Below are 26,337 nucleotides of genomic sequence, written 5' to 3'. Positions count from 1 at the left end.
CACCAACCAACAATTCCAGGCATGAATAATGGAACCGTTGCACATACGACTGTTTAAAAATAATGTGATAGGGTTTAACCCTTTGCCGTAGCCAACGCTCCAAAGCGCTCGGGATTTATATGTCCGCCGCCGGTCTGTACGCTCCAAAGCGCTCATGCTTTATTCGGATTGATACATTGGAATTTGCAGATTATTTCATACACGAGTAGATCACTTTCTGCAAGAATATATTAAAAATTCCGTACAAAAAAATAATCTTAACGATAACTCCTTCACGATGTCTTTCACATGTCTTTCTTCGCCTGTTCTTGAGAATCCACACTCGGTAAATATAAACGTCCATTCACAAAAACGCGCTCATCCGATCCTAGCAGCGGTCCTTCAAATGAACTCGGCAAAGGGTTAAAGCATCGACGAATCAGCCATTCCAGCGATGCAAGCTCCTGGCAGTAGGTAAATCTGATTTCGCGCAGGAGAAAAAAGCACCGGACATCTCATCACGTTTACCCGAGCATACCGTGAATACAGAAAAATTCATCGGTTCCCGGTGTGCTCCGGCGGGATCTTCCCCGAGTGCTCTCTCTCTCTCTCTCCCCCTATTCGCTATTTATCTTAATCCAGCAAAAAGCTGTCCAACCTCTTTGGACGAGGCGACTGATCCGGCAAAAAGCCGAACGGCACCGTTGTTCAATAGCTCGAGCACATTTTCCATGTATCCCGTGCTTTTGTTTATCTCTCGGCTTTTCCGGTTACGGGTATCGAACAGATTGCCGGCGACGCCTTTCAACCCCGCGCCGCGTTTCTTCCCCGCCGCCGGGGGATGATTAAGTGTCCCGGATCGCGGACCGGCTTTCGCCGGTTTCTTCGACCTCGCCGAAACGATCGCGGCCAAGAAGAGTCTCGCTCGCGCTTGTTCGCCGCGACATAAATCGCGGCCGGCGGAAAAAGCCCGGCGAGCAGCGTATCGTTGCGGGAAAAACTCAATTACGCGGCGTGCTCTCGGGCCAGAAAAGTGGACCGATATTGAGTTACCGCGCGCCTCGGCCGGCTACGGCCAGATGGTGTCACTCTTGACCCCGCTAGCAAAAAGACACCGACACCGGCCGAACCGGGGAGACGCCGCGCCCGGCTCTCGCCCACTCGTAAATAGAGCAGCTGTCGCGGAAAAGGCTGCGCGAGACTCTTCAAGTCAGAAGTGTCACGGAACTGGCTCCTCCACGGAGAGAGACAAACGCCGCTACGTTAGACGCTCCGACGCGCTATTCTTTCATCGCCCCGCGGCGGAATTTCGCTAACCGACGGTTTACTGCGAACCACTTTCCTTCTGCCACGATTCTATCGCGCGGCGAGCTTTCCGACGCGTCGATTTTCTTCGATTACCCGACACTCTCCGCGCGGATTTCGATTAGGATCGATGAGGGTTTTCGGGTGAATGCGGCGATTTTTTGGGTAATGTTTGAGATAACGTGATGCAGTAATTTGCGGAGAATTGAAACCGGCAGATATGAGATAAAAAAGAGCGCGATTCTTCGGGCCGCGCGGCTCGTTTTTACTGAAATTCGAGGCAGTCGACAGAAAAAGGCAGCGGCCACTATGCCAGTGGCATTAACATAAATATAGTGGTATTAACATAAATATCTAAAATAACCTTAACTTTTTTATTTCTGATTTTTTTCACGATTCGAAGGCAATTAATCGAACAGCGCATCCAATTTAGCGTCGACGTAGCAATAAATTACATGGACGTAGGACTAGCACAGGGAAATTCACGGCAACCTGAAATTTGTCATTTTCAGGGAAAATTACTGTACACTGAAATGTTGACTTCGCTGTCATATCGCGTCGAGATGTCCCACATTTTTTCCCAAAGAAATAATATTGGTCGTGGGAAGAATAAAATTAACAATTAATTCAATGTACTTGGAAGTGCCATATCGAGCTCTAATAAAAGAAACAATGTTCTAGAACGTTCGAATTATGTTCTCGAATTTTTAGGTCTCGATAGTATCGCTGGCTTTTGAACGACAGTTGTTTGAAAACTGAACTGGGTCTGAGTGACCCAGTATGGCACACGTGTCTCGCGTAGGACGTGTGACAGCGGAGGATTAGTTTGGAGTAACTTCTGCAACATTGGTCTGGACGACAGAAATATTTTTGAGAACGTAAAGGGATTTGTATGTTGGAGAGTTACTGAAAAAATTTCTGGAAAAATTGCAATTGCTTGGAATCAGAAAGGAATCTGAAAATCTCACGTTTCTGAAATTTCTAATCTGAGCTCGGAACAAAAATTTAAAGAATGCGTTTTGTGGATCGTGATCCCTCAAATGTACAATAAATAACAGTATAATAAATAAATAATAATAACAGTAAATAGATACAGTAATAGTACAATAATAACTCAGCTTGTAAACCAAAATGAACAATTTGGTAAAAAGAGACATGATTAGAGCCTCTCAGCTTGTTTTTGCAGTTATTGGCAAACGACGAGGCTCGAATAATCGTGTCGCCTCTTCCCAAATTGTCCATTTCTGTTCACATGCTGAGGGACAATTGGAGAGAATTCACCGTATTCTGAAAATTTCCTGAAAAAGCAAAACAAATTGCTTCAATTCTGTTACAAACTGTGATAGAAGAAAATTGAATAATAATTTCTAAAAGTTAGGTGGTTTTACTGAACAAGTGATCTAACATTTCCAGTAAGAAGCGTGAACAATATTATGCAACAGAGACAACGGAAATAAAGTTGCCGTACGAAAATGATCAATCATTCGTTCAGAATTTCGAAAGATTGCATTTGTAATAGATGGCTGAGACATGCTGTGGAACAGCGATCAGTCATTGTATCGTTGGCGATGTTCCATCAGTGAAATGAATGCGATGCATTCAATCTCAACTAGGCATCGGCTTGTTTACGAAGTGCTTTAGAGGGAAACTAAAAAGGCGAACAAGACGTTTAGGAAAGGAGCCCATCGATTACTGGTTTCAAAAAGCGGAGCAAGTGTCAAGAACGGTTTGTGTGTCTAAAGGTTTCGAATCACTCCGTTAAATTAATGGCAATAAATATCATGCATACTTAGTAGATCGGTCAAATAAACTAACTACAGAGAAATTCCTTGGTATATTCAGATTAAAACTTCATTCTGGAGATGTTATAATTCAAAACTGAAAGTTTCTAGCTTTAGACTAAAATTTCAGGCTATAATAATACGACGATATGTTGCTTACTTCTTTACTTCAACAAATAGTTTTTATTAAATATATATAAAATCAACATTAACCACAATTAAGCAGATCACCGTATTTTCTGCGTTAGTACTCATTAACAAATTATTCGAATAAATAGATATAATAATTTATAACGAATAGTGAACGATTGTTATTCGAATCAAGTATACAATTAAGTAGAACTCATTCGGATAATTGTCTCAGATAAATGTTTATTCGATACAGTTCCAGTAATTCCCGATTCTGAAACAGACATGTATTCCTTGATTGAGAAAATAATGTAGAAATAAAATGCGCAATAACTATGAAGTCTGTATATCTTATATACATAGTGTCCCATAATTATGTTAATATCTGGAGATAGGTGATTCCTGAGGTGATTTCAAGTAACTTTTTCCTTAGCGAAAATGCAATGCGCGGCTTCGTTTACGAGATATTAACGAAAAACACTGACCAATGAGAGATCGCGTACAGCTGACGCCACGCCCTCGCGACCACTGCCGCTACGTCAGACAGCTAACGCGACGCGGCATTGGCCACAAGGGCAGAACGACGGCCGCACTCGCTCTGCGATTGGTCAATGTTTTTCGTTAATAACTCGTAAACGAAGCCGCGGATTGCATTTTCGCAAAGGAAGAAGTTGCTTCAAATAACCTGAGGAATCACCCCTTTCTCGGTGATCATCCCTTTTGCCATGTAGATCGGCGAAACAAGGCAAAATCTATCGAGCATGTTTCGAAATGATAAATCGATCTAAGAATAGCCATTTGTTCTTGAGGAAAACTTCTATTCTGTCCATAAAAGAACATTATTTCACGAGCATCGAATGTCGTCGATACGAGAGCGTAAATTCTTCGTCGGAAACGCCCAGAAAGAAAACACATTTAGGTGGACGAATGAAAACCCGATAGGAAGATAGGATCGTTTTTCGGTACCTGGATCGCGCACACAGGCAACGCGCTATCCGGCATACATATTCTAGCCGAGACCGGACTGAAACGTTCTTTAGGTTGAGGAAAACAAGCCCATAAATCTAAGTCGTTCCGTTGCGTGAGTACTCGCGATTCATTAATTGCCGTTGAGAATGAGGTGACGGAAGGTGTCCTGTGGAAGTCTAAATGACTCCGTTGCCCGTAAGCACATTCGAAAATGTACAATGGAGGCGATAAATGACACCGCCAAGGCGACTCCAACGTCAACCTAAATACATAACTTTAGCGGTTACACTAAACACAGTTCCCCATTTATTGTTTTTCGTCGTTGCCGTTGATGCACGGAACAATAGGCTGACTAAGCGTTTTAAATGGAGCTGGAATTTCATCGAAACTCAATTACTGCACGTTTATGTTCGTATAATTTGTTCCGATAAAAATGTATCGATTTAAAAATTTACTACTATCAATTATATGTTTTAAGATTTCGTACAGCTTTTTATAAATCATAAACAATTGCGTATATAAAAATCGGCTGACTTTATTAATTAGAACTCGTGGTCTTTTTAATTCGAAAACATTCGATCAGAAGGAAAAAAATTAAGAAAAATACAATTCGTGTTTATTTGCTTTTTCTCACAAATAATCTTTCACTTTTATTCAGAAATAAAATCAGCGCAATATCATAGTAGCTGAGTATCTTCTCTACAACATCGCGTATAATGCATCGTACGTCATTTTCAAGAAAACCTGCATCATCGACGTCGAGAAATGATTGATCGAGCATGAAATGACCTATAGATAATACGAAGACTCATCTTCCGGTAAGGATCGCTATTTCATAGACACTGTGTAGAGAATTTTACAATTTATTATCGCCAGTCAACGGAGACAAATATTCGAAGAAAGAAAAGTATGCTATTCGATCATAATTTTTCCGTCTGACTGTAGGAATTACTAATAATCGCAAGCTTTTTCTCCGATCGATGTACTAAATTATTTAAAGTACTGTCACTTTTAATCACCGTTATTTGTAGATTCGCGACGAATAACAAACGAAAATGCTGTCGTCAGTTGTCAGCCGCGTAATGCGACGAGAAACAAGAAAAGGTTTAACGAGTCGAGTGATTTAAAGAATCGATACTTAGAGGACGTCTGACACAAGCTGTCACATTCTACTTACTCGAGTAGAACCACCATTCACAAGTCACCGAACGCATGACAACCGTAAGGAAAGCGTAAATAATGATATCCGTGCGCATTATTTTCTTGTCGCATGCTATCGTCTCCTTCGTTTACACGCGACACGGCGAAATTAAAGAGCTGACAAGCTTAATTGTTTTAACAGCCATGCGGAATAATTGAAAATCAACACAACACGAACCATGCAGATCCGCAATCTTCTGGCGATACATTTTTTTCAAGATATGTAAAAGCTCGCTAAACAATGAAGAACAGAGACATCAATATTCATGAACCACATGATTCAGTAATTACGTAGAATAATTAAAAACGAGGATAGCGCAAATGACGCGAATCTCCTGTAATCTTTCGACGACACTTTTTCTCGAGAAACTCGAAAGCTTGCTATGCAAGGGAAGCGAAATTCATAAATTACGTGATCTCGCAATCAGGTCTACCCATCAATTATTAATTAATCTTAATTACTTACAGCGAGTCAATCTTCGTGCCTCGAGTAATTTGCCACAACTAAGCGATAAATATTGATGAGCCCCGCATATTTATAGACACCGGATAGTCATTATAATGATGAGTGCAATTAATTTCACGAACGGATGTAAATACCTTAATCTTTTCGCGCCAGAACACCGGGTTCGATTCAATTTCATTATGACAAATTACGTTAAAATCTGTTGTCGCAGTCTGCAACATGGTTACACGTAATGCCATATTTTATTTCCACTCACATACACACACACACACAGACACCTCGGTGAATGCGTTCAGATTGCAATATAATTTCGCTCGTATTTCGTGCGCTTATCTTTGACACGCGGCAAATTATTATTAGGTTTGCGTTTTAATCGGGCCGCTGGATTGGTCGCGTACTCACCTGTGAATTGTTTCCACGGGCTCCCGAAATCTGCGCGCATTTCGGAAAAATTACGCGCTCGAAGTAAGCTGAAATCAGGAAGAAATTGCACTTTAAATCGGATTCTTGAATATCAACGCGAATAATGCGTTAATACACCTGTGTTTGAATACGCGTGAAATATGCACGTGTGTTTAAATGCAGGTGAAATAAGCACGTGTATTTGAATACAAGCGAAACGCGAACATATGTATTTAAGTAAAAGCGAAATAAATATGTGCATGCAAATACAGGCGAAATATAAACGCGTGCATTTAAATATTGCCGGAATAAACACGTGTGCTTAAATATAGATGGGAATTGTGGTGCAGCGACGTACAATGCACACGTGAAATAAAGACCTATGCGGTTTGTACTACTTGCAAACGACGGCGTAATCCATTTACAACAGAGGTAGCGATTGGACGTTGAAATTAATCACCAATTTCCAATAACATGGAACAGATGAGACCAATGAAACCTTATACATGTAATCGTCCGCGGGATTTCTATTGTGTGTCCCAGGTTTTTCTGCCAGCCGATAGCTACATGTTCGACCATCAAGCTTAGAAAAATTGTCTCCTATAGACACATTATATATTTTTTTAATTGTTAAAAAATACGTGGTATTAACACGTGTACCATTTTCTGTTTCGCTACTGTATAATTTTATTCTCGATAACATTTATTTAAATTCAATTTCAAAGTACTTTCTGCTTCTACGAACATATAATCAATATCTAGAAAAATTTACACTTAGCAGTGTAAAATTGTTCTGTTAATACTGTCGGACGGTCTAAACTGGCGAATATTGAATTGCTACAAAAATATAAATAAAACTTGCTGATGGAAAATAGATTAGTATTGGTCATCGGTTGGAGCAATCAGTATTTGGAAAATATTATTATCAAATTTTATATTTAATAATATATTATTATAATTATGTTATTATAAAATTTATATAAGCATGTGTGAGTACATGTAAAAAAGTTCACAAACGATAGTTCATTTTTGCCGTAACGCAGAATGCGATGGTTGTTGATTACTATCTGCCATGAAGCATCTTAACGCTTAGCATTAAATAATGCTCGCGTAGCAACCACGGACACGTGGATTACGGACGTCCGTAAATAGAATAGTCGGAAGGAGGTGCTCGCATTATAAATCCGACAAAGTATGAAGCAAAGGTCCTGCAAGAAAATTGCATGTCGGGCTTACTTGCACGCACGCCGAGGAAAGCTACAGAAATTCCTGACCGACACACGATAACGAGGTCCGATAATCTTCCGGCGAAAACAAGGACGCGCTTAATGGCTCTTACAGTTTAATATAGTGCCAGACTAGAGCGAAACGTTACACGTCGCGCCAGTTACCGTTTAAGCCTACTTCGAGACAACTTCGCGAAAACGATCCAGTTTCTCGGGATCCATTTGCAGACAAATGTTCGCGAAGCGCTGTTCAATAAGACGTTTATCTCGTTCGCGGAAATATTTTATTCGGTAATTTTTTAATTCGTCGGAATGTCTCAAGATGCAGTCGATGCATGGAAAAATGTTAAAAAGACAGTAAACTAAATTACGAAGCTACTACAAATTAACTTAGCTCTAAATTATCTTAACTCTAACTTAATTTAAGTCTAAACTATCTTGGCTATAAATTATCTTGAATCTAAATTAACTTAACTCTAGATTATCTTAATTCTGACTTAATTTAAGTCTAAACTATCTTATCTATCTTATCTATCTATAAATTATCTTGAATCTAAATTAACTTAACTCCAGGTTATCTTGACTCTAACTTAATTTAAGTCTAAACTATTTTGGCTATAAATTATCTTAAATCTAAATTAACTTAACTCTAAATGAACTTAACTCTATATCAATTTAACTCTAAATTAACTTAACTCTAAATTATCTTAAATCTAAATTAACTTAACTCTAGATTAACTTAACTCTAGATCAATTTAACTGCAAATTAACTTAACTCTAAATTATCTTAAATCTAAATTGTCTGAACACTAAATTAATTCAACTCTAAATTAACTCAACTCTAAATTAACTCAACTCTAAATTAACTCAACTCTAAATTAACTCAACTTGAAATTAACTCAACTCTAAATTAACAACCCCAGATTCTCCTAACAATAAATTAGCAAACAATACACACGTTAGCGAACAATAGCGCAGCTTATACTGCCCAATGAGGAAACTGTGATTTGTACCGCTATGATTCTAACCCACTCGTATTTGAACGCTAATCCTGATATCATAGGTTCAGATAATCGAGGCTCCACCGTAACACGATCCAAAGGGTACACACTGTGTCAGCCATTACATTTCGCTCGGAGGATCCGCAGAGATAGCGATTCGCGGCGAGATCCCGGCGATCCCACGGAACACGTAGCGATTGAAACATCAAATACTCGCTGGCAATTAAACGGCAGAAACGTCGGGCCTGATGCGGGAGCAAATTTGTCCGAGGAACGTGAACGATGGCGACGATTGATACGACAAAAGAGACCGTCGCGTTACGACGAATATTAAGAACGACGCGATCGCATGCGCCGCTTAAATTATTCACAGCGACGCGCGCGCGCGCGCGTGTCATTAACGTTGCACGCAGTCTGCGCGAGGGATCGTCCCTGCGATTCCGACAAAGAATCCGAATGTTTCGCGGAAAACTCGCGAGAAGAAGACTCGCCGCCGCCGCCGCAGAAACTGGGTTACTCTCGGCGATGATATTAATCCCGTTATTAATCGGCAGAACCGGCGAGATCCTAACACGGTGGAAAGCAGCTAAGCAGGAAGCAATTACTCTTGATACGTGGAAGTGATACGGAGGAAAATGAGGAAAAGCGGCGCTGGTTGCCGGATATTAAGACGGCGACTTTTTATTTCGTTCCCGCGGCAGCGTGCCGGTTAATCTAAGCCGATCGCGACGTAGAGCGTGGCCGTGTGATTCCATTAAGCCGGACGAAATGTGATTTCCCGCGACCACGGATCTGATTTCTTCGCAATTAAGGAACACTTGCCGCGAAGACATGGGCCAGGGAAATTGTGGCGTGTTGATTCTTTTTACGGAATCCAGGGAGCCGTTGCGCCGGGATCGTGTTCTGGGGAAAAAGGGAGACGGAGCTCCTTTCTTTAGCACTCGGACATTTTCGACGGAAATACATTTTGTAGAAAATTCGCTGACATTTTTATGTTGTTGTTTAAGTGATCGTAATTTTGTTTGTCCATTTTTGCGACAGATTTTTTAACGTACTAGAAACGTTAGCTTTTTAATGGATCTTAGTGAAACCTGTGAAATTTTTAATTAGTTTAACTGAAAGTTGACTGTCAAATAAGAATATTTATATTGCATTGAAAATGTGTTGATGAAAATTGTTAAATAAAATTATAAATGATTCCCAACGTACTCAATTATACAGATCAGTGGGAAACATTTAATTAATTGTCAGAAATTAGATTGTCAAATAACGATATTTACACTCCACTGAAAATGTGTCGATGAAAACTAATAAATAAAATTGTAAATGACCCTCTGTCCACTCGGTTATACAGATCACTGAGAAACATTTAATTAATTGTCAGAAATTAGATTGTCAAATAACGATATTTACACTCCATTGAAAATGTGTCGATGAAAACTGATAAATAAAACTGTAAATGATCCTCTGTCCACTCGGTTATACAGATCACTGAGAAACATTTAATTAATTGTCAGAAACTAGATTGTCAAATAACGATATTTACACTCCATTGAAAATATGTCGATGAAAACTGATAAATAAAATTGTAAATGATCCTCTGTCCACTCGGTTATACAGATCACTGAGAAACATTTAATTAATTGTCAGAAACTAGATTGTCAAATAACGATATTTACACTCCATTGAAAATGCGTCGATGAAAACTGATAAATAAAATTGTAAACGATCCTCCGCCCACTCGGTTACGCCGATCAGCGAAGAACGTTTAATTAATCGTCAGAAACTGGATAGTCAAAAAGCAATATTTGCACTTCGGATCCTAATGGACGCCGCTGTTCGTGCGACAAAGATGATAGCGGTTCACTTTAATGCTAGACCAGCGTTCCACCTATGCAGTAGATCCGCCATTGTTGCCGGTGACAGGACCTTGTCGCCTAGAAATTACTTCCACCGGCTATTCCGGAACAATCGCGATAGTACTGCGCCCAGTTCCTTTGACTTTTAGCTCTGACCTTCTTGCGCGACTCTTAATGATCAGCCGACATCGGCGCAGCGAGAAATAATCTTTCAAGAAACTACAAAGGGTCTCGGCGACTGTCGCGTGTGATCCGAGCTGAAAGGGAGCAGGGAGATATCGACAGCCAAGCAACGAGCACCGCGTGCAACTATCAAAGTATCGCGGAACTGTGCTACGGTATCGAAATATCGATTCCTTGCGAGCGAAATGTTAATGCGGCTGGCTGGTATTAATTTTAGGAACAGACCAACCTCGAATCGCTGAAAATTAAATTCCTTGTTTCGGCGGGTTCTCCAAATCGACGCCTATGCTACTTTGAAATCTGCTCGTGATTTTATTATTGCTGCGAAATGCCTAAATTCCAAAACGTCACCATTATCCTAATTATCTATTTTTCCGTGGTATTAATTCTTGCTAAACTCGACGCAACTAAGAGTCCATTTTCCCTCTTTTATTTTAGACAACTACTATGTCCGTAAGATCATTTTCTTATAATTAGTATACTATTAACAATCAAAGTTGTATTTATAAATAAGAAATACAATTCGTTATTTTACATAACTTATTCAGACCTAAATAAACAATAAGTACAGTAATTTCTCCCGGAAATGCAAAATTTCGGGTTGCTGTGAATTTCCCTGTGCTGGTCCTACGCCTATGTGATTTATTGTTACGTCGATGCTTATGTTCGATAGAAAACAGCACAAAAGATAAAAAACCGCGCTGTTACGAGATACGTGACCGATCTCTGTCGAATCGTGTCACGTGGCCTCCGAATTGCCTTCGAATCGTGTCATCATCGTTTTTATTCCAGCACGCCTTTTTCACCGACTGCCCCGAATTTCTATAAAAACGAACCGCGAGGCCCGAAGAATTGTAGCTTAGTATTCTCATATCTGCCGGTTTCGATTCCAATCTCCGAACATTTCTGGCAGAAATGACTATACTCATTTTTCTCTCCCGCTTAAACTTCCAATTGACAAACGTCTTCAACGTTCGTACCTCATGCAAATCTAAATGAAACGAAGCAATCGCATGTAATTTGTCGAAATTGAAATTTAATTTTCGAAACTCAATTTCGACGCGGAAGATTTCCCCAATCGGTCATCGATCGACTGAATATAAACCGGGGAGATCTCCCTAATGTGAAGATATTCGAGAGATCTCCTCGTTCGAACGAACGTTAACTCGCGCGACGCCGAACTATGCCGTTGTCCAAGATGTTGATTGAGTCGCATTGTTGCACCCTGTTCCAGGTAACGTTCGAGACGCCCGTATGACGGTCGCTCGACGGGGAGGGCCCTGCCAGCGTGCCTCTTCTATCGCTGTCGCCGCAGCGTACAGCCTAGCCCCGTCGAGATCCGGTCAAACTGAATCAGCTTCCATGGCTCGCCCTCTGAAGCTCGTCGCCGCCGTCGGCCGGTTGTTACTTATCACATGGCCTATCAGCCGGCGGAGCAGCGTGGCCCGCGTGGTGCCGGGCGACGCCCGAGTGACACGGACGACAGGGACACACAAACACGGGCATAGTGACAGTGCTCTTCGCGTACCCGACCCGACCAGGCCCGGCTCGACTCGGTTCGGCGCCCTCGGCCGAGAGAGAGAAGGAGGAAGAACGAAAGTGAGAGAGAGAGAGAGAGAGAGAGAGAGAGAGAAAGAGAGTGAGAGGGAGATTGAGAGGGAGATTGAGAGGGAGAAAGGGAGAAGGGGGAGAGAGATAGAGAGAAAGTGAAAAAAGGGAGAAAAGACCCGTGGCGTCCAGGTACCGTCGTCGGGTCGCGCGATCAGACTCAACACACATACGTTCATATCCCGCAAGTGCTATGCCTTACACGTTGTTACCGATACTACACGCAGCCACACCGACACGCGCACGTACACACGCGACGCCGCGGCGCGTGTCCGCGATCGATCGTAGCGAAGCGAAAAAGAAGAAACGAGAGGAAATGATGGAGGAGAGCGCGAGATCGTGGCTGACATCCCTGAAACGAGTGACCGGAGTGCGACCCCGCGAGTCCCGTTCTTCCGCGGAGAACGCGTTGGAGGAGCGGCGTCGGTGCATTTCGGTCGTGGACAAGCAGAGAGTTCGGAGCGAGGCATGCTGAGAGAGAGAGAGAGAGAGAGAGAGAGAGAGAGAGAGAGAGAGAGCTGTCCTCGAGAGGAGACATCAACGACCGACGGATCCTCGGTACTCGCGAATTACAGGCTCTCGATTGTTGGAACATCGAATTATCGCGAACGGACGGCGAACGATGAGACGGACTCGGGGGAAACGGTGGGATGACGAGAGGGTAGGTTTGTTTGTGCTCGCCGGGAAACTCGACGAAACGCTCTCCCGTGATCGATCTTTTACTGCGTACTTGTTTTCTGTGACGAGCGCTCCCGTTGTTGACGCTTCTTCCTCCGCGGGAATGTCGGATCTGTTTCGTTCCCGGTACAGTATTCTCTGCGATAACTGTTCCAGTTTTCGGTCTGCCGAGTGACAGTTACGGACTCGGTGCTTCGGTGTTGCCAGGCGGAATACGGAAAGGTGGGGAGCATTGCTGACTGGCTTGGGATCGGGTCTGATCAGCGACGAGAGCAACGGGAGGGGGAACCGACGCACGCGCAATGCTTCGCGGTCGTGTAGCCTCTGATTGGAGTCGGCGTCGCGTTGCTTCCCCCTCCCGTTGGTCGCGTTGCTGAGAGAACCCGTTCCCAAAACGATCTAGCAATGCTCCCCCACCGTTTTGTATCCTGTCTGGCAACACAGTTACGGCAGAGGTGCTACATTTTGCCGTCGAACGCGGAGAAGGATGCGATTGGAAAAGGAAGACGGTGAGAAGTTAACCTCTTTGCACACGGGTCAGACTTCTGATGGAGATTTCATAGTTCTAAATGAGAGTGTTATTTATTTTTTTGTCTAATATCGAAATAAAATTTGATTTCACTTCTATCGAAGTCTAAGAATGAAAGAAGATGAAGGTAAAAGGGAAAAATTGTCTCGTTCTATCAGGGGAATTATTGAGAAGGAAGAATAATAGAGGGTTTTTAGACAGTTATCGTAGAGATATTCTTTTGACAGAGATCGAGAGAATACTGTATTGTCGCGGGCTATATCGCGAATGTCACAAGCCAAGTGCAATTTTTCGAGCTGCTCGAAAACGAGGAAATGTTCGAAACGATGCGAATTATTCGAAACATCCGATTATTCGAAAGCAATCGAATTTTTGAGCGCTCGTAAGACTTCGAGGTAGCTGGGGACGAATTTTCGACCGAAACATTTTCGAATGTCCAAGTCGAAAATATTCGTGTCGGCCGTATTTCTCGAACGTTCACGTACGCGCGAGCAAATGCAATATGTTTCACAAGGCGCGAGTATCCGAGCCGGTCGGATTTATCGCGTGACTCGCGCTGTTTCGGACAGTTCGTCGATTTCGAGTAACCCGAGAAAAAAGAACGACCGCTCGACTCGGCTCGAAAGATCGATCGTCACTCGACTCGAAGTTCGAGTACTCTCGCGCACTTCTAGTCGCGGACGCGATATTTGGAAGCTGTAAAATCGAGCCGCAAAATCGGGCCACGAAACAATCGCTTCGCGATAGTTTGGACAACGGGCTCTCGTTCGGATTCGATTCGGCCGCAAGATTTCTCTGCAGAGTCTCCTGCGGATCCATTGTCCCGACGTTCGAACGCGATCGCTTTTTGGCTCGCGCCGATTTTGCGACCTGGAAACATCTCGCGTCCGCGACAGTGCGCGCGTATCGACTACGACCGGGAACCGATTGATCGCGCCGAACCGACCTCGCGTCGCCGGGAGTGACCCGATGCGAACGCGAGTTCGTCCGTTTTGTTCTGTTCCCCGTATATTGTTCTCTGTTCCCTTTGAGCTCCCGTATTTTGGCGGCGAACGGTCAACCGACGAAATTCCTGCGAGACGATCCGCTCGATTGTGGTGCCGCGTGTACTTTCGACGCGCCATTCTGTGCACCCTTGCGTCGACTGTGATCACGACGGATATACAGTAATGTCTCTCTAATTGACGCTCAGTTTGTCCTTAAAATTGGGAAGAGGAGATGCGATTATTCGAGCCTTGCGGTTCGTTTTTACAGTTACGAATTGTCAACAACTCTAAAAACGAGCTGCAAAGCTCGAATAATCGTATCCTCTCTTCCCAAATTGTCCATTTTTGTGCACAATCTGAGCGTCAGTTAGGGAGACATTACCGTAATTGTTAGAAGTCTTTCAGAGGAAAATGCCGATTAACACACACGTGCTTAAACCCGCGCTGCCACGCGGGTTAACGAGTATTCTGTAGTCGGGCACTCGGCCGGGTAAGTTCAGACGACTCATTGTTATCTCTCGCGAGCTTTTTTTTCATAATCCTGTGAAGGAGGAACTGTTCTTCCGTGGACACGGCAGTCGGTTTCTTTGCATTCTCATTCTGTAATTGGAGGTTAGATTTGTCCTGGTCTAGTTTTCTAGAGATCCCGACAATGCTTCACTTTTAAACCGAACGATTAGACTGTTCTTTTGATCGATTCATTTCATCGTAGCTCTCACTTTGCGCTTCGATTGTGAAACGTTTTCATCGACTTTTCTGTTCGTGAAACTTCATTCGGAGCTGCCTCTTCCTTCTAGTTCGTTAATTTCGTCGAACTACGATCGTTTATGAACACATAATATGTCTAACATTATTAACATTGTTTCATTGTTTCAAGATAACATTAATTTGTTTCATTAAAAATAGCAAATAGACACGGTGACATGATCTCCCGATAACTTCAAACGAATTACGGACTACAGTAATGTCTCCCTTACTGACGCTCAGATTGTGCACTAAAATGGTCAATTTGGGAAGAGGAGATACGATTGTTCGAGCCTTGCAACTCGTTTTTATAGTTGTTGACGATCGATAACCATACAAAAACGAGCCACAAGGCTCGAACAATCGTATCTCCTTTTCCAAAATTGTCCATATTTGTGGACAATCTGGGCGTCGATTAGAGAGACACTGCTGTATGCAAGAACATCCTTAAATTCTTCCAACGTGCTTCGTCGCTCGAAATTTCATCCAGCCGATTTTATCGCGAATAGAATCCGCAGTCCAAACGATGATCACGTTAGAACAACGTCGGAACACCGTGCCCTAAATTCTTGATCACAGTTTGTAACTGGTTCCCGCAGTTAACTCTCGAACGTAACGCTGTACGAAACTCCGTAATTTCGCTTGCGAAGACGAGCGATTCATTTTCGCAGAAACGGGCGAGATCGGCCCGATCGTTTGTTCGGTTGGCACATCGGGCCATCGATCCGGGCGTCTGAACTTGGTCGGGCCGAGCCCGGCGTGGTGGTTCCTGTTGCGCCGAAGTGCTGCTCAAGTGCACTGTGAAAATCTGAAAATGCGACGGGTCGCGGGCGCAGTTCGGAGTTTCAAATTACAGGTGAGCCTGAGATTGCATTCGCAACCGGAACGAACGTAATAGCCGCACACGACAGACACAGACCCGCTGGTAAACGTACACGACACACACACGCATGCACAGGTATACTCGGAGGATTTACACAGATAGACACACAGTTAGACACACCGATATATACACAGATAGACACACAGATAGACATAGAGGTAGACACACGGATAGACACACAGACAGATAGACACATATAAAGGCGTACAGATAGATAGACACACAGAAAAACACACGGAGATCCGCGCAGAGAGACACAGAGACGGATAGACACATATGAAGGCATACAGATAGAAATACACATAGAAAGACACACGGAGATCCGCGCAGAGAGACATACAAATACATGCATGGAGAGAGCACGTGGTCACACGAACGAGCCCAGGAAACCACAGAGGGAATGCGAGAGAGGGAGAGAGAGAGAGAGAGAGAGAGAGAATTGAAGTGAGTGTAACGAGAGCAGGAATGAAGCCGAAAAGAGCACAAAGAAACAGCGGAATAAAATACGGGAGATAAATAAATAAAAGAAAGGATGAACGCGCGCGCGAGAGAGAGAGATAGAAGGAGAGTACGCGATGAATCCGGGGAGAGCGTAATCTCGAGACGTAACGCAATAAGTGCTTCGTTAAAATGAAATAAAAAAAACCTGCAATAAAGTGCTTCGAAAAAAATAAATAAATAAATAAATCGTAGTTGATTAAACGAGAGGGTTTAAAGAGCAAAAGAAAAAAAAGAAAAATCCTTACTATTAAGCCGAACTAAAGGTAAAACCTAATTAACGTCGCGTCGCGAATTATAAAAATAGAGTACGTAGAAAACGAAGAATATGACGAAGACGAAGAAGAAGAAGAAAAAGAAAAAGAGGAAGAAGAAGAACAAGAGGAGACGTAAACGAAAAAGAAAAACAAAACAATGTGTGTTTGTATGTTTCTATGTTTATATAATCCCCGCGTGTGAGAGCGAGGCTGTAGAGAATCTAGAAGACGCACAAACGTTCGAGACGATATTAAAAACAAATAAAAAAAAAACCAAGAAAATAATAATAATAATAATAACAACGGACAGCGAACGCGAGAACGCGACAGAGAGCGAGAGAGAGAGAGAGAGAGAGAGAGTGTGTGTGTGTGAGAGAGAGAAAGAGATGGGGAGAGTGTAAATGCGTGAGTGAGAGAGAGAGAGAGAGAGAGAGAAAGAGAGGCGCAGACAGAGCGAGTGGAGAAAAAAGCGTGAAAAACGCGCGAGCGAAGCGACGCGCGACGCCGTGAATCGCGCGATATATCGACGGGAAACGCGAGGTTTTTCCGTTCGCAGGTGCGTGTGTCATGTAACAACGATTACGGGGCGCATAACGTCGGTTGTAAACACGGCTCGCATCGCCGGCAAGAGCCGCGGCGCGTGTTCGGCCGTTCACGTTTGGCCACCTACGTTCGTCGGGAAATATATTTCGTACCTGCTTGTGGGATGTTGCGAACGCGATCGGTGTGTGCGTGTGTTTTCTCTTTTCGGTTTTTCTTCTCTCGTGTTTTCCCCTCCTTTCGTTTGGATTTCTATACGTTTCTGTTCTTTTTTTTTTCTTCACGACGCAAGAGGAGAGAAAAGGGGGAACGGTGTGTGTAGAGGAAACGTATAAGAGTTCGACGACGCCGATGGCCACTGCCGTAAAAATTGCGAGCGCAGAGAGAGGACAGACTTTGTAGACGTTCTTCTCCACAGTTCAGTTGCGATTACAGGTGGATTACACACGCTCGTGCAACACAAAACACGCTCGCGCAGCAAAGCCTAGTTCGTTGTGTGTATCGTTTCGCACGGTGACCGATCCGAAGAGGAGTTTTGCTCCGCGCGGGAACGACGAATCTCTGTTCGCCGCTCGTCAACGGTGTATCATCAGACCGCGGATGATTACCGCGGATCCGCGCGTTCGATCGACGAAACGATGAAAACGATTGATCGTCGTCGAACGCGAATCGTATTCTTCGCGGACGGCTCGACTGTCGCGCCGCGACAGCGATGAAACTTTTTCTAAAGCGCAACCATGTTACTCGTTCCGTTGAGTTTCGAACAGGTTCTCTGCTGGACGCGCGTAAGATCGGCGGTCTGGTCGACAGGTTTTTTTATATTTAAAGATGATCGATGGGTGCCGAGATACTTCAGGCAGCGGGCGCGCGTTCCTTTCGAGCGGCGAATCTGACCGCTGCGACAAGGTATGCGACAATTCCGCGCGATTTTATTCGTCGCGACGCACCAAATTCGAGATCTAGAGTCACATTTTTTACTGTGAAATCGTGTTTTAATCGAGAATTAATTTGTCAAAAATTGTCGCTTCGATGGCGAGCTTCTGTGAAACTAATCGAAATTTTCGAAATTTTCTCGCGTCTCAATGCGAACTATGAAAGGATTGTCTAGAAAAAGATACCACGAAGATCATGCGAAAAGAAATGATTTTTTGAGAAATTTGTTTACAATTCGAGTGTCGAACCACTGAATAGGGAAGCATCGCGCAACCCTAATCGCGCGATGATCTTTTCAACGATGGACGTCCGAAGTCGCCTCTACCTGAAGTATTAGCACGCGCATACGAACGACCTTGTACATTGTTGAAGCTTATAGAATATGATTTAGAAAAGAAAGTTCTTTTTTATAATTGATTTACTATAACCGTTTACCCTATCCCACATTTTACAGTACACAGCCGACACAGCGGTTCCTCTGCCGACAATGAATCGATGACACGAGGCAACGCATTCGCCCGAGAAAATCTCGTTTCGGTAGTTACCGTCGAAAATGGCATTACAACGCCAGCCAAACACGTTCTAGCGGATTCTATAATTTTCGGGTTTCGTCGAAGCGGCTTAATGAACGAGTTCCATGCTGGCTTACCGTGTCAAAATTCCCGCAGATTGTAACGCAATCAGGAACCTTTGAAATCAAATTGCAGCCGCGGGTCTCGATTTATTCTGGAACGAGGAATTGTCCACGACTAACGAAACTCCAACAGTATAATTCTTTGGTAAATAATAGACTGTCACAAAATAGATTTCCTACTTCGTCGTGTACCAACACCCCAACACGAAACACTGCTTTTGTTTTTTTTTGTTTTTTTTTTAATTTAAATCGATTCTCCGATTTGTTTGCTCGCATTTGTAGACACGTGGGACACGCAATTGGTAAGAAATATACAATTAGTATCGCTGTAGTTGCATAGTTTCGCCCTCGAACGCTCCTCAAAAACAGTTGCACGAAAGATAATTTAACAGATTTATTAATTTTCATTTTATACCTTCGTTTCGTTAATTTTCTCTAATTTCATATTTTATTTAAATATCTGAAATCGCAACGTAATCACGAATAAAAGAATTTTACTGTCTGAAACAAACAAAATAAAAACAAAATGGGTTTCGATTTTCATTGAAGGAGCGTGCGAGGTTTCAAAAACAGCGCATGTCATTTCAATTTCGTTATCGTGTACAGTTTTTAAAGTTCGAGGATCATTGTCGTCATCGAAGAACATTTGCGATCCGAATAACGAAATGACATCATGAAAGAAAGGTTACTATTTTTCTATATTCATCCTTTTTTTAGTACAGCGATAATAAAATCGAGTTACTGGCTATGTGCAACATCTGCAACCATAATTTATTCTTATTTCGAGAACGAGCTTCGAAGTTTGAGAACTACGAACGACAACAAAATTTAAGTAACATGCGACATGCTTCCTAATCAAACTCATCGCGACCAATTACCAGCGGAATCGATACCGGCGAAATCACCGAAGTGGTTCCAGCTGTGTGTCCAACCCAAACACACGTGTCTCTCTATATGTACTTATCGCCCGATTACGCGCGGATACGTAATTAAAAGATATTCATCGAGCGAAAAATATGTTTGCAAGGCGTCGGTCACGAGAAGCACACTTTACGATAGAATTACTCGTTGAAAGCGTCGTCTGCGACTACGGCGAATAATCATTATTTTTTCAGAGACGGTCGAACAAAAAATCCCTCACGTTCCAACACGTTTATGTTGTCGTTTGATACCGACGTACAGTAATTTCTCCCTAATTCGCGCTTAGATTGCGCAAAAAAAGAGATAATTCAGAAAGAAGAGATTCGATTGTTGAGCTCTGCGTCTCATTTTTATAGTTGTTAACAATCGGCGACTATACAAACGAGGTGCAAGTCTCGAACAATCGCATCACCTTTTCCCAAATCGTCCATTTTCGTGCGCAATCCGAGCGCGAATTACGGAGAAATCGCTGTACATTCCCGAGGATAATTATCGAACGTATCGAGACTGTACCGCGCGCGTCCTTGTTAAACCTGCTAGAAGCGTTCACTCGTTCAGGTAAGTCAGACACCATTACAGTAGAAATTCGAATCGTGCGCGATTAGTCGAAGCCGAACACGACAGCGCATTGCGAAATAAAAAGATCTATCCGACGTACGACTGACAGTGGTACGGCGTGCTACTACTGTTTCCGATTAACTATAAATACACACGGACACACACGTAGAGAACGACGAAGGACTCGCGCACATCGAAATGGCCTCAGCAAAAGCTTCAGAGTTTTCCCGGGCGATTCTCGCACCCGCCGCACCAGTGTATCTTCGACATTTAACTCCAAATAGGATGCCAACGAGTTTTTTCGATTTGATCGATCGCGATCGATTTAGTGTCACAGTCGGAAAACTGTAGGACGTCGTAACGTATAGTTTTTAATGACAATACGTAAAGTAGTAGGAATGTCAAAAGGGAAAAAAAGAAAAAAGACGTTGTGCCACATGCCGTAATCACGCGATGGCGTGCATACATATATTCATACCGGCGCGCTTCTATTTTTGTATGTGTATAGTAAGGGAAAATTGTAAAATATGATATCGATTATAGTGTTGTACATACGAGACAGTATTACATATCGTGGTAATTGCATTCGAACGCTTTGAAGCTTTCAAGTCCTTAGAGGAACCCTTTCATCTACTCAAAGTACTCGTTACGTAGATTTAGCGCGACTTTTCAACTAAACCGTTCTGTTGAAACTCGAGAATTATTTTTTTCGTAGTATCGACGACGTTAATTCTCTGACTGGCACCCCGCTTCGACGCGCAAATCGTATTCGAAACATCGAGTAACTCATCGAAGTAATTTCCATTCTGTGAACTACTCAGAAATTAACTAATTTATTTGTCCAAGGTTTGTGTCAGGGTTGCGCAGAATTACGATCGAATTACTCAAGGAATCATAATTAGAAAGTAATCTACATTAATTGTAGTAATTGATAATAATTGATTAAATATATTGAATATATTGAATATATAATTGAATATATTGAATATATATTGAATATATTGAATATATAATTGATTATATTGAATATATAATTGAATATATTGAATACATAATTGAATATATTAAATATATAATTGAATATATTGAGTATATTGAATACATTGAATATATTGAGTATATTGAATATATTTAATATATTGAATATATAATTGAATGTATTAAATATGTAACTGAATATATTGAATATATAATTGAATATATTGAATACATAATTGAATATATTGAATAAATAATTGAATATATTGAATACATAATTGAATATATTGAATATATAATTGAATATATTGAATATATTGAGTATATTGAATACATTGAATATATTTAATATATTGAATATATAATTGAATGTATTGAATATAGAATTGAATATATTGAATATATAATTGAATATATTTAATATATTATTGAATATATTGAATATATTGAATATATAATTGAATATATTTAATATATTACTGAATATATTGAATATATTACTGAATATATTGAATATATTGAATATATAATTGAATATATTGAATACATTGAATATATAAAATACATTAAAAATAAAATGAATTGGAAAATGAAATGATTTGTATGGAAATTATTTTGACGAGATATTTAAAAGAAAATTACGTTTCCTTCTATACTTTTTAAATAAAAATAAAGCTTTAATTTCCCCACGAGATAAAATGCTCTATTCGTGTCTGCTGTCTTCTATTTGTGTACGGTCTCGTCGCAAAAGCGACAGATCGGATTTTACGAGGATAACCCTTAGCAAGATATGCATCGTTCCGATGAAGCTTCGCGTAACTGACACTTGTAGCTCGGTTGCCAGATAAAACAGATTGTGTCGGCCGGTTGAATATGCTCAGAATTGGGGATACTGCCAGTCAAAGAGTTAATATTGACCGGCAACGGGCAAGACGGTCAGTCCCGGCGAGATCAGTAGTAGCGGACCGTACTAGTCAGACGCGAGACCGAGACCGAACCTTCGTCCGTCCGTCCTGGCGACGCTAATGATTTTTCCAGTGTTTGAACGGCGACGGGTAAATTGACACGAGGCGACCGGACGACCGGACGTAAAACGATTAAACACAATTCGGTGGAATTTATGTTAAGACGAAAGAAAAAAGAAAAGCGGTCAATTATCTGCGGTACTTTTACGTTCGATGAACGATCGAGAGAATGTTTCACCGAGCTTGCGCGCCGACATTTTTACACACGAACAACGGTGTTACACGAGGATGTAAGCATGACTTCGAGTTTGTATAAAGACGAATGTAGTTTGTCTAATTTAATTTAAGTATCGTCATGTACCTTTATTTATGTTTATATAATGTGAATACCATTTAGATAAATATAATCATTTATCTCATCCGATTCAGATTTATTCTTCACTCAACACGACGAAACTGTGGCTATTGTTTTCTGTTCCTTATGTGTTTTCGAATTCGCAACTATTTACAACATTCCCGCATAAAGATGTATGTTTATTAAGAAAACTGATCAACAGTTGATAAATTGTATCAGTTTCATTTGAAAATGAGCATCACTCGTCTCGTTTTATTCCCCGTGAAATTAAAAACCAGAGCATTATCTTACTTTTGTTATTAGTTTTTAACAACGCAACCCATCTCGATTTATTGCTGGCATTCGTAAAGTTATTACGGGAAACTTTGGGACTCCCGGAACGTGGTATTTTTCTTCCACGAGCCAAGATCAAACTGGCGCCAAAAAATCAATCAACGGGGCAAAAGATTTATTATCCTTTCATCCGATTCAAAGCGTTCCGAAGCAACGCGCCGCCGTTGTGAACGCTCGATATCGCGCGCTCGCGTATTATTCTTCAATTAGTTCTTAAGCTCGCGTCCTCGAAAAATCATTGTCCGCCCAGCCTGGATCTTTCAGAGACGCGACGGAGACATGGAACGCGCCGAATTCCGCTTTAATTCGCGTACGTTTGTTACCGTTTTAATTACTTTCACGGCCAGTTTTAATGACTTTCGTAACCAGTTTTCGCCATCGACGATGATCGAATTATCTTCGGTTAGTTTATAATTGCTATTTGTAACTAAAAATTCAAATCGCTCCATCGTTTGATTTTTTTAAGCAACTGATTTCTTTCCAAGCAGCTGTTAATTCGTATTTCTCCCTTTTATTGCTATTTAATCTATATTCACTATCATTGTCACTATTATTTTTACTTCTTCATTTTTCTTATACTGTAATATAAGTGTTTTGCTTTCTTTCTATTGCTTGCAAATCTTCTTGAACTTTTTGTAACAAATAGGTTTCCACCGCTTCAAAAGAGAAACAAAGGAAAAGCAAAATTATAGCGTGAAATAAATAAATAATAATAATAAAGTAATAATACAAATAATAATAAAAATAGTGATAAGAATAGTAATAAAATAATAATAGAAATAACGATAAAAACAGTAATAAAATAATAGTAAAAATAACGATAAAACTAGTAATAAAATAATGATGAAAAAAATAATAAATATCGATAAATATTATCGTTACTATTATTTTCGGTCGCCGATTAATTCACCGAAAAACATTCGATCGTTTCAACCGGTTTGGAAGAGTTGCAGCCTTTTAAGAATACCGGACGGTTGCTCGGCCGATTTCCAAGCGTGTAATAATAAGCGCGTGCTGCATCGATCACGTCGAAATGGTACAGTTTAAAGAGCGGCGGGTACGTCGGAGCGGCAATTATGGTTCGCGTAATGAGGGATGAGACGTGCGGGTCCCTATGTGTCCCGGTTCCGCGGACTCGTCGATATTGGCAGCGAGACCGGTCTACCGGCAAATATCTGGCTTGATTTTAGGCCGAGTTATTTACATACGAATGGAGACCGTGCCGAATGTATTTGCCAAACATGTTTTTTCTTCCTGCGAGCGCACTCGGCATTTCCGAGCGGATCCGACCGTGGAATATGTCGCGTACAAAGCGGACGGGAACGATGCTCGCCGGTCGCGGCTGATGATTCATGCTACAACCGCCGGCCCCGTTAATTTGTTTAACCGATAATATTGTTTCCGGGACGGTGCGGCCGGCACGTGAGCCTGTCGGTCATAAATTTCAGCAGGCCTGGGAGAAATAGATTTTTGAAATAGCTAATAGACTGTTAATATTTTTATCTTCTCACGGAATAGAGAATTTGGCAAATAAACGTTTTATTGAAATGGTGTTAAACGTATGGAAGTAGCGTTTGATATTTATTTAACCACGTAATAATCGTGTACAATTTCTACTTTTAAAAAAGTTTATTTGCCAACTTCTGTGTTACTTGAGAAATTTTTTAGGGTGACAGAGGAACTAGTTTATTATTATTATTTATTCATTTATGCGCACAGATAAAGGGAATCTTTTGTTATCGAAGAAGAAAGAAAAAGCAAGAGATTTTATATAGCCATCGCACGAGTACAATAAAAAAGTCGAATATATTTACATGGATTATAGTATAATAACCAGTGTGTGATCACTGTTATATTTGCAATAATATTGTATTTAATTGGTGAACCTTTTTGCTTGGTTTAAGTGATTATACCGTTTTAATCTAAAATTTTGTTAGTATCGACACGAATTAATTCATTAACCAATGGGTTTTTATGTTGTGATAACAATTACTATAAAAATTGTTTTCATCCAGTGCAACAATGTATAGAATACAATGTAAGAGTAGTCTTTTTCTCATGATCATCTTCAGCGAATTAGAAATAATGTACGACCACGTTCGAACACTTTTCACTGTTTCAAACGCGATCTTTCCATTGTTTTAAATCGAACCGACTCATTTCGGTCACGAATGCATAAAATCCGCCCTCCGTCGATCAGCACCGGGAATCCTAAAATCACCACGATCGCAAGAGTATCCTATGCCACTCGGATCAAAGAGATGCAAAAACTTCTTGCGGACAGCGCCTTTTTGTTCCGCGACCGCGCCGATCGTTGTTTTAATCGCGAACGCGAACGGTGCGCCAATATAATGCGTATCAAGTGTCAGGTCTTAGTTCAACCTTTGTGTACCTTGACTACTGACGTTCCCCATCGATTTTCGATTATCACCGTTCCACGATGAATATTCCTAAAGGGATTGACGTGAATCGATGGAAACGATTACGGAAACCGACGAGAAGCAGCCGAAAGGTTTTGCTTAGAAACGAACCGCGGCTGCCAAGGAAATCTTCTAGGAAAGTCATCGGTCATATTTCAGACAGCGTCGATGCCTCAGGTCCGAACAAAGGCGTACCGATTCCCCTGCGAACTTCGTAGTTCATTCTTCACTCTTGATTGTACAAATATTGCGTAAAAAAAAAGAATTCGTCTCCTCGAAAATTCGACTCGATTTCATTAAGATTCTCTTTGTCGATGCTAATAATTATTAACTTATTATCGTGTGACAATTATTACCTTATTGTGTGGCAATTATTAACTTATTATTTGCCAATTATTAACTTATTATTGTATGCGAATTATTTGTTTCGCAAACAGTTAAGACAATTTACATTCTCCAGAAAATTGCATTAAATTGAGTTCCAGTTTTCATTATTTATTTAAGCAATCTAGAACCATCGAACCAGTCAAAATCGCTGATTTCTGATCTTTTTCTTTCACGATTCTTGCTATTATAAAGATGTATCCGTCAGACATATTTCGAGGAACATTTCCTGGCCGAGCAGAGTTCGTATTTAATTTCCTTTCGAATGAACCGTGTAGGCAAAAGCGACGAATCCGAAAAATAACAGCGGAAGCACTTCGTAATTGAAATTAAAGTGTCTGTGAACTTTTCAAGCCGAGGCGAATGTAATTTTCAGCATTGAAAGATTTTAAGCGGTAAGTTCATTGAACGCTCGCGAGGTGCGCTCCGTAGCTTCCTTTTATCTTCGAGAACATCGAAAATTTAATTAAATCTGCAGACGCCCAGCACATATTCAGTTCCTTACATCATTTCACATGGCGCATCTCAGATCATAGAGCGATCCACGCCGAGGGTCATTTTCCTAACTAAAACAAGAGCACAGATTATTCATACGAGGCAATTATGGCAAAAGTTAATCGGTCGACTAGAAAA

At 41.4% G+C, this 26,337-nt stretch overlaps 1 protein-coding gene across 1 annotated transcript in view; it reads left to right on the top strand.

The window, feature by feature from the left end:
* The window catches only part of LOC117219817 (popeye domain-containing protein 1), a 125,459-nt gene extending 106,904 nt beyond the window's left edge, over nucleotides 1-18,555 (top strand). Inside the window, exon 7 of the mRNA XM_033469277.2 lies at nucleotides 11,735-18,555. Within this exon, the coding sequence (XP_033325168.1) occupies nucleotides 11,735-11,758 (24 nt within the window). The 3' untranslated portion in view covers nucleotides 11,759-18,555. The remainder of the gene's footprint in view (nucleotides 1-11,734) is intronic.
* Nucleotides 18,556-26,337: the final 7,782 nt, after the last annotated feature.

Source organism: Megalopta genalis, chromosome 5 (genome assembly GCF_051020955.1).
Source record: "Megalopta genalis isolate 19385.01 chromosome 5, iyMegGena1_principal, whole genome shotgun sequence".
Classification (NCBI taxonomy): domain Eukaryota; kingdom Metazoa; phylum Arthropoda; class Insecta; order Hymenoptera; family Halictidae; genus Megalopta; species Megalopta genalis.
This window is presented reverse-complemented; position numbering and strand designations above follow the sequence as displayed.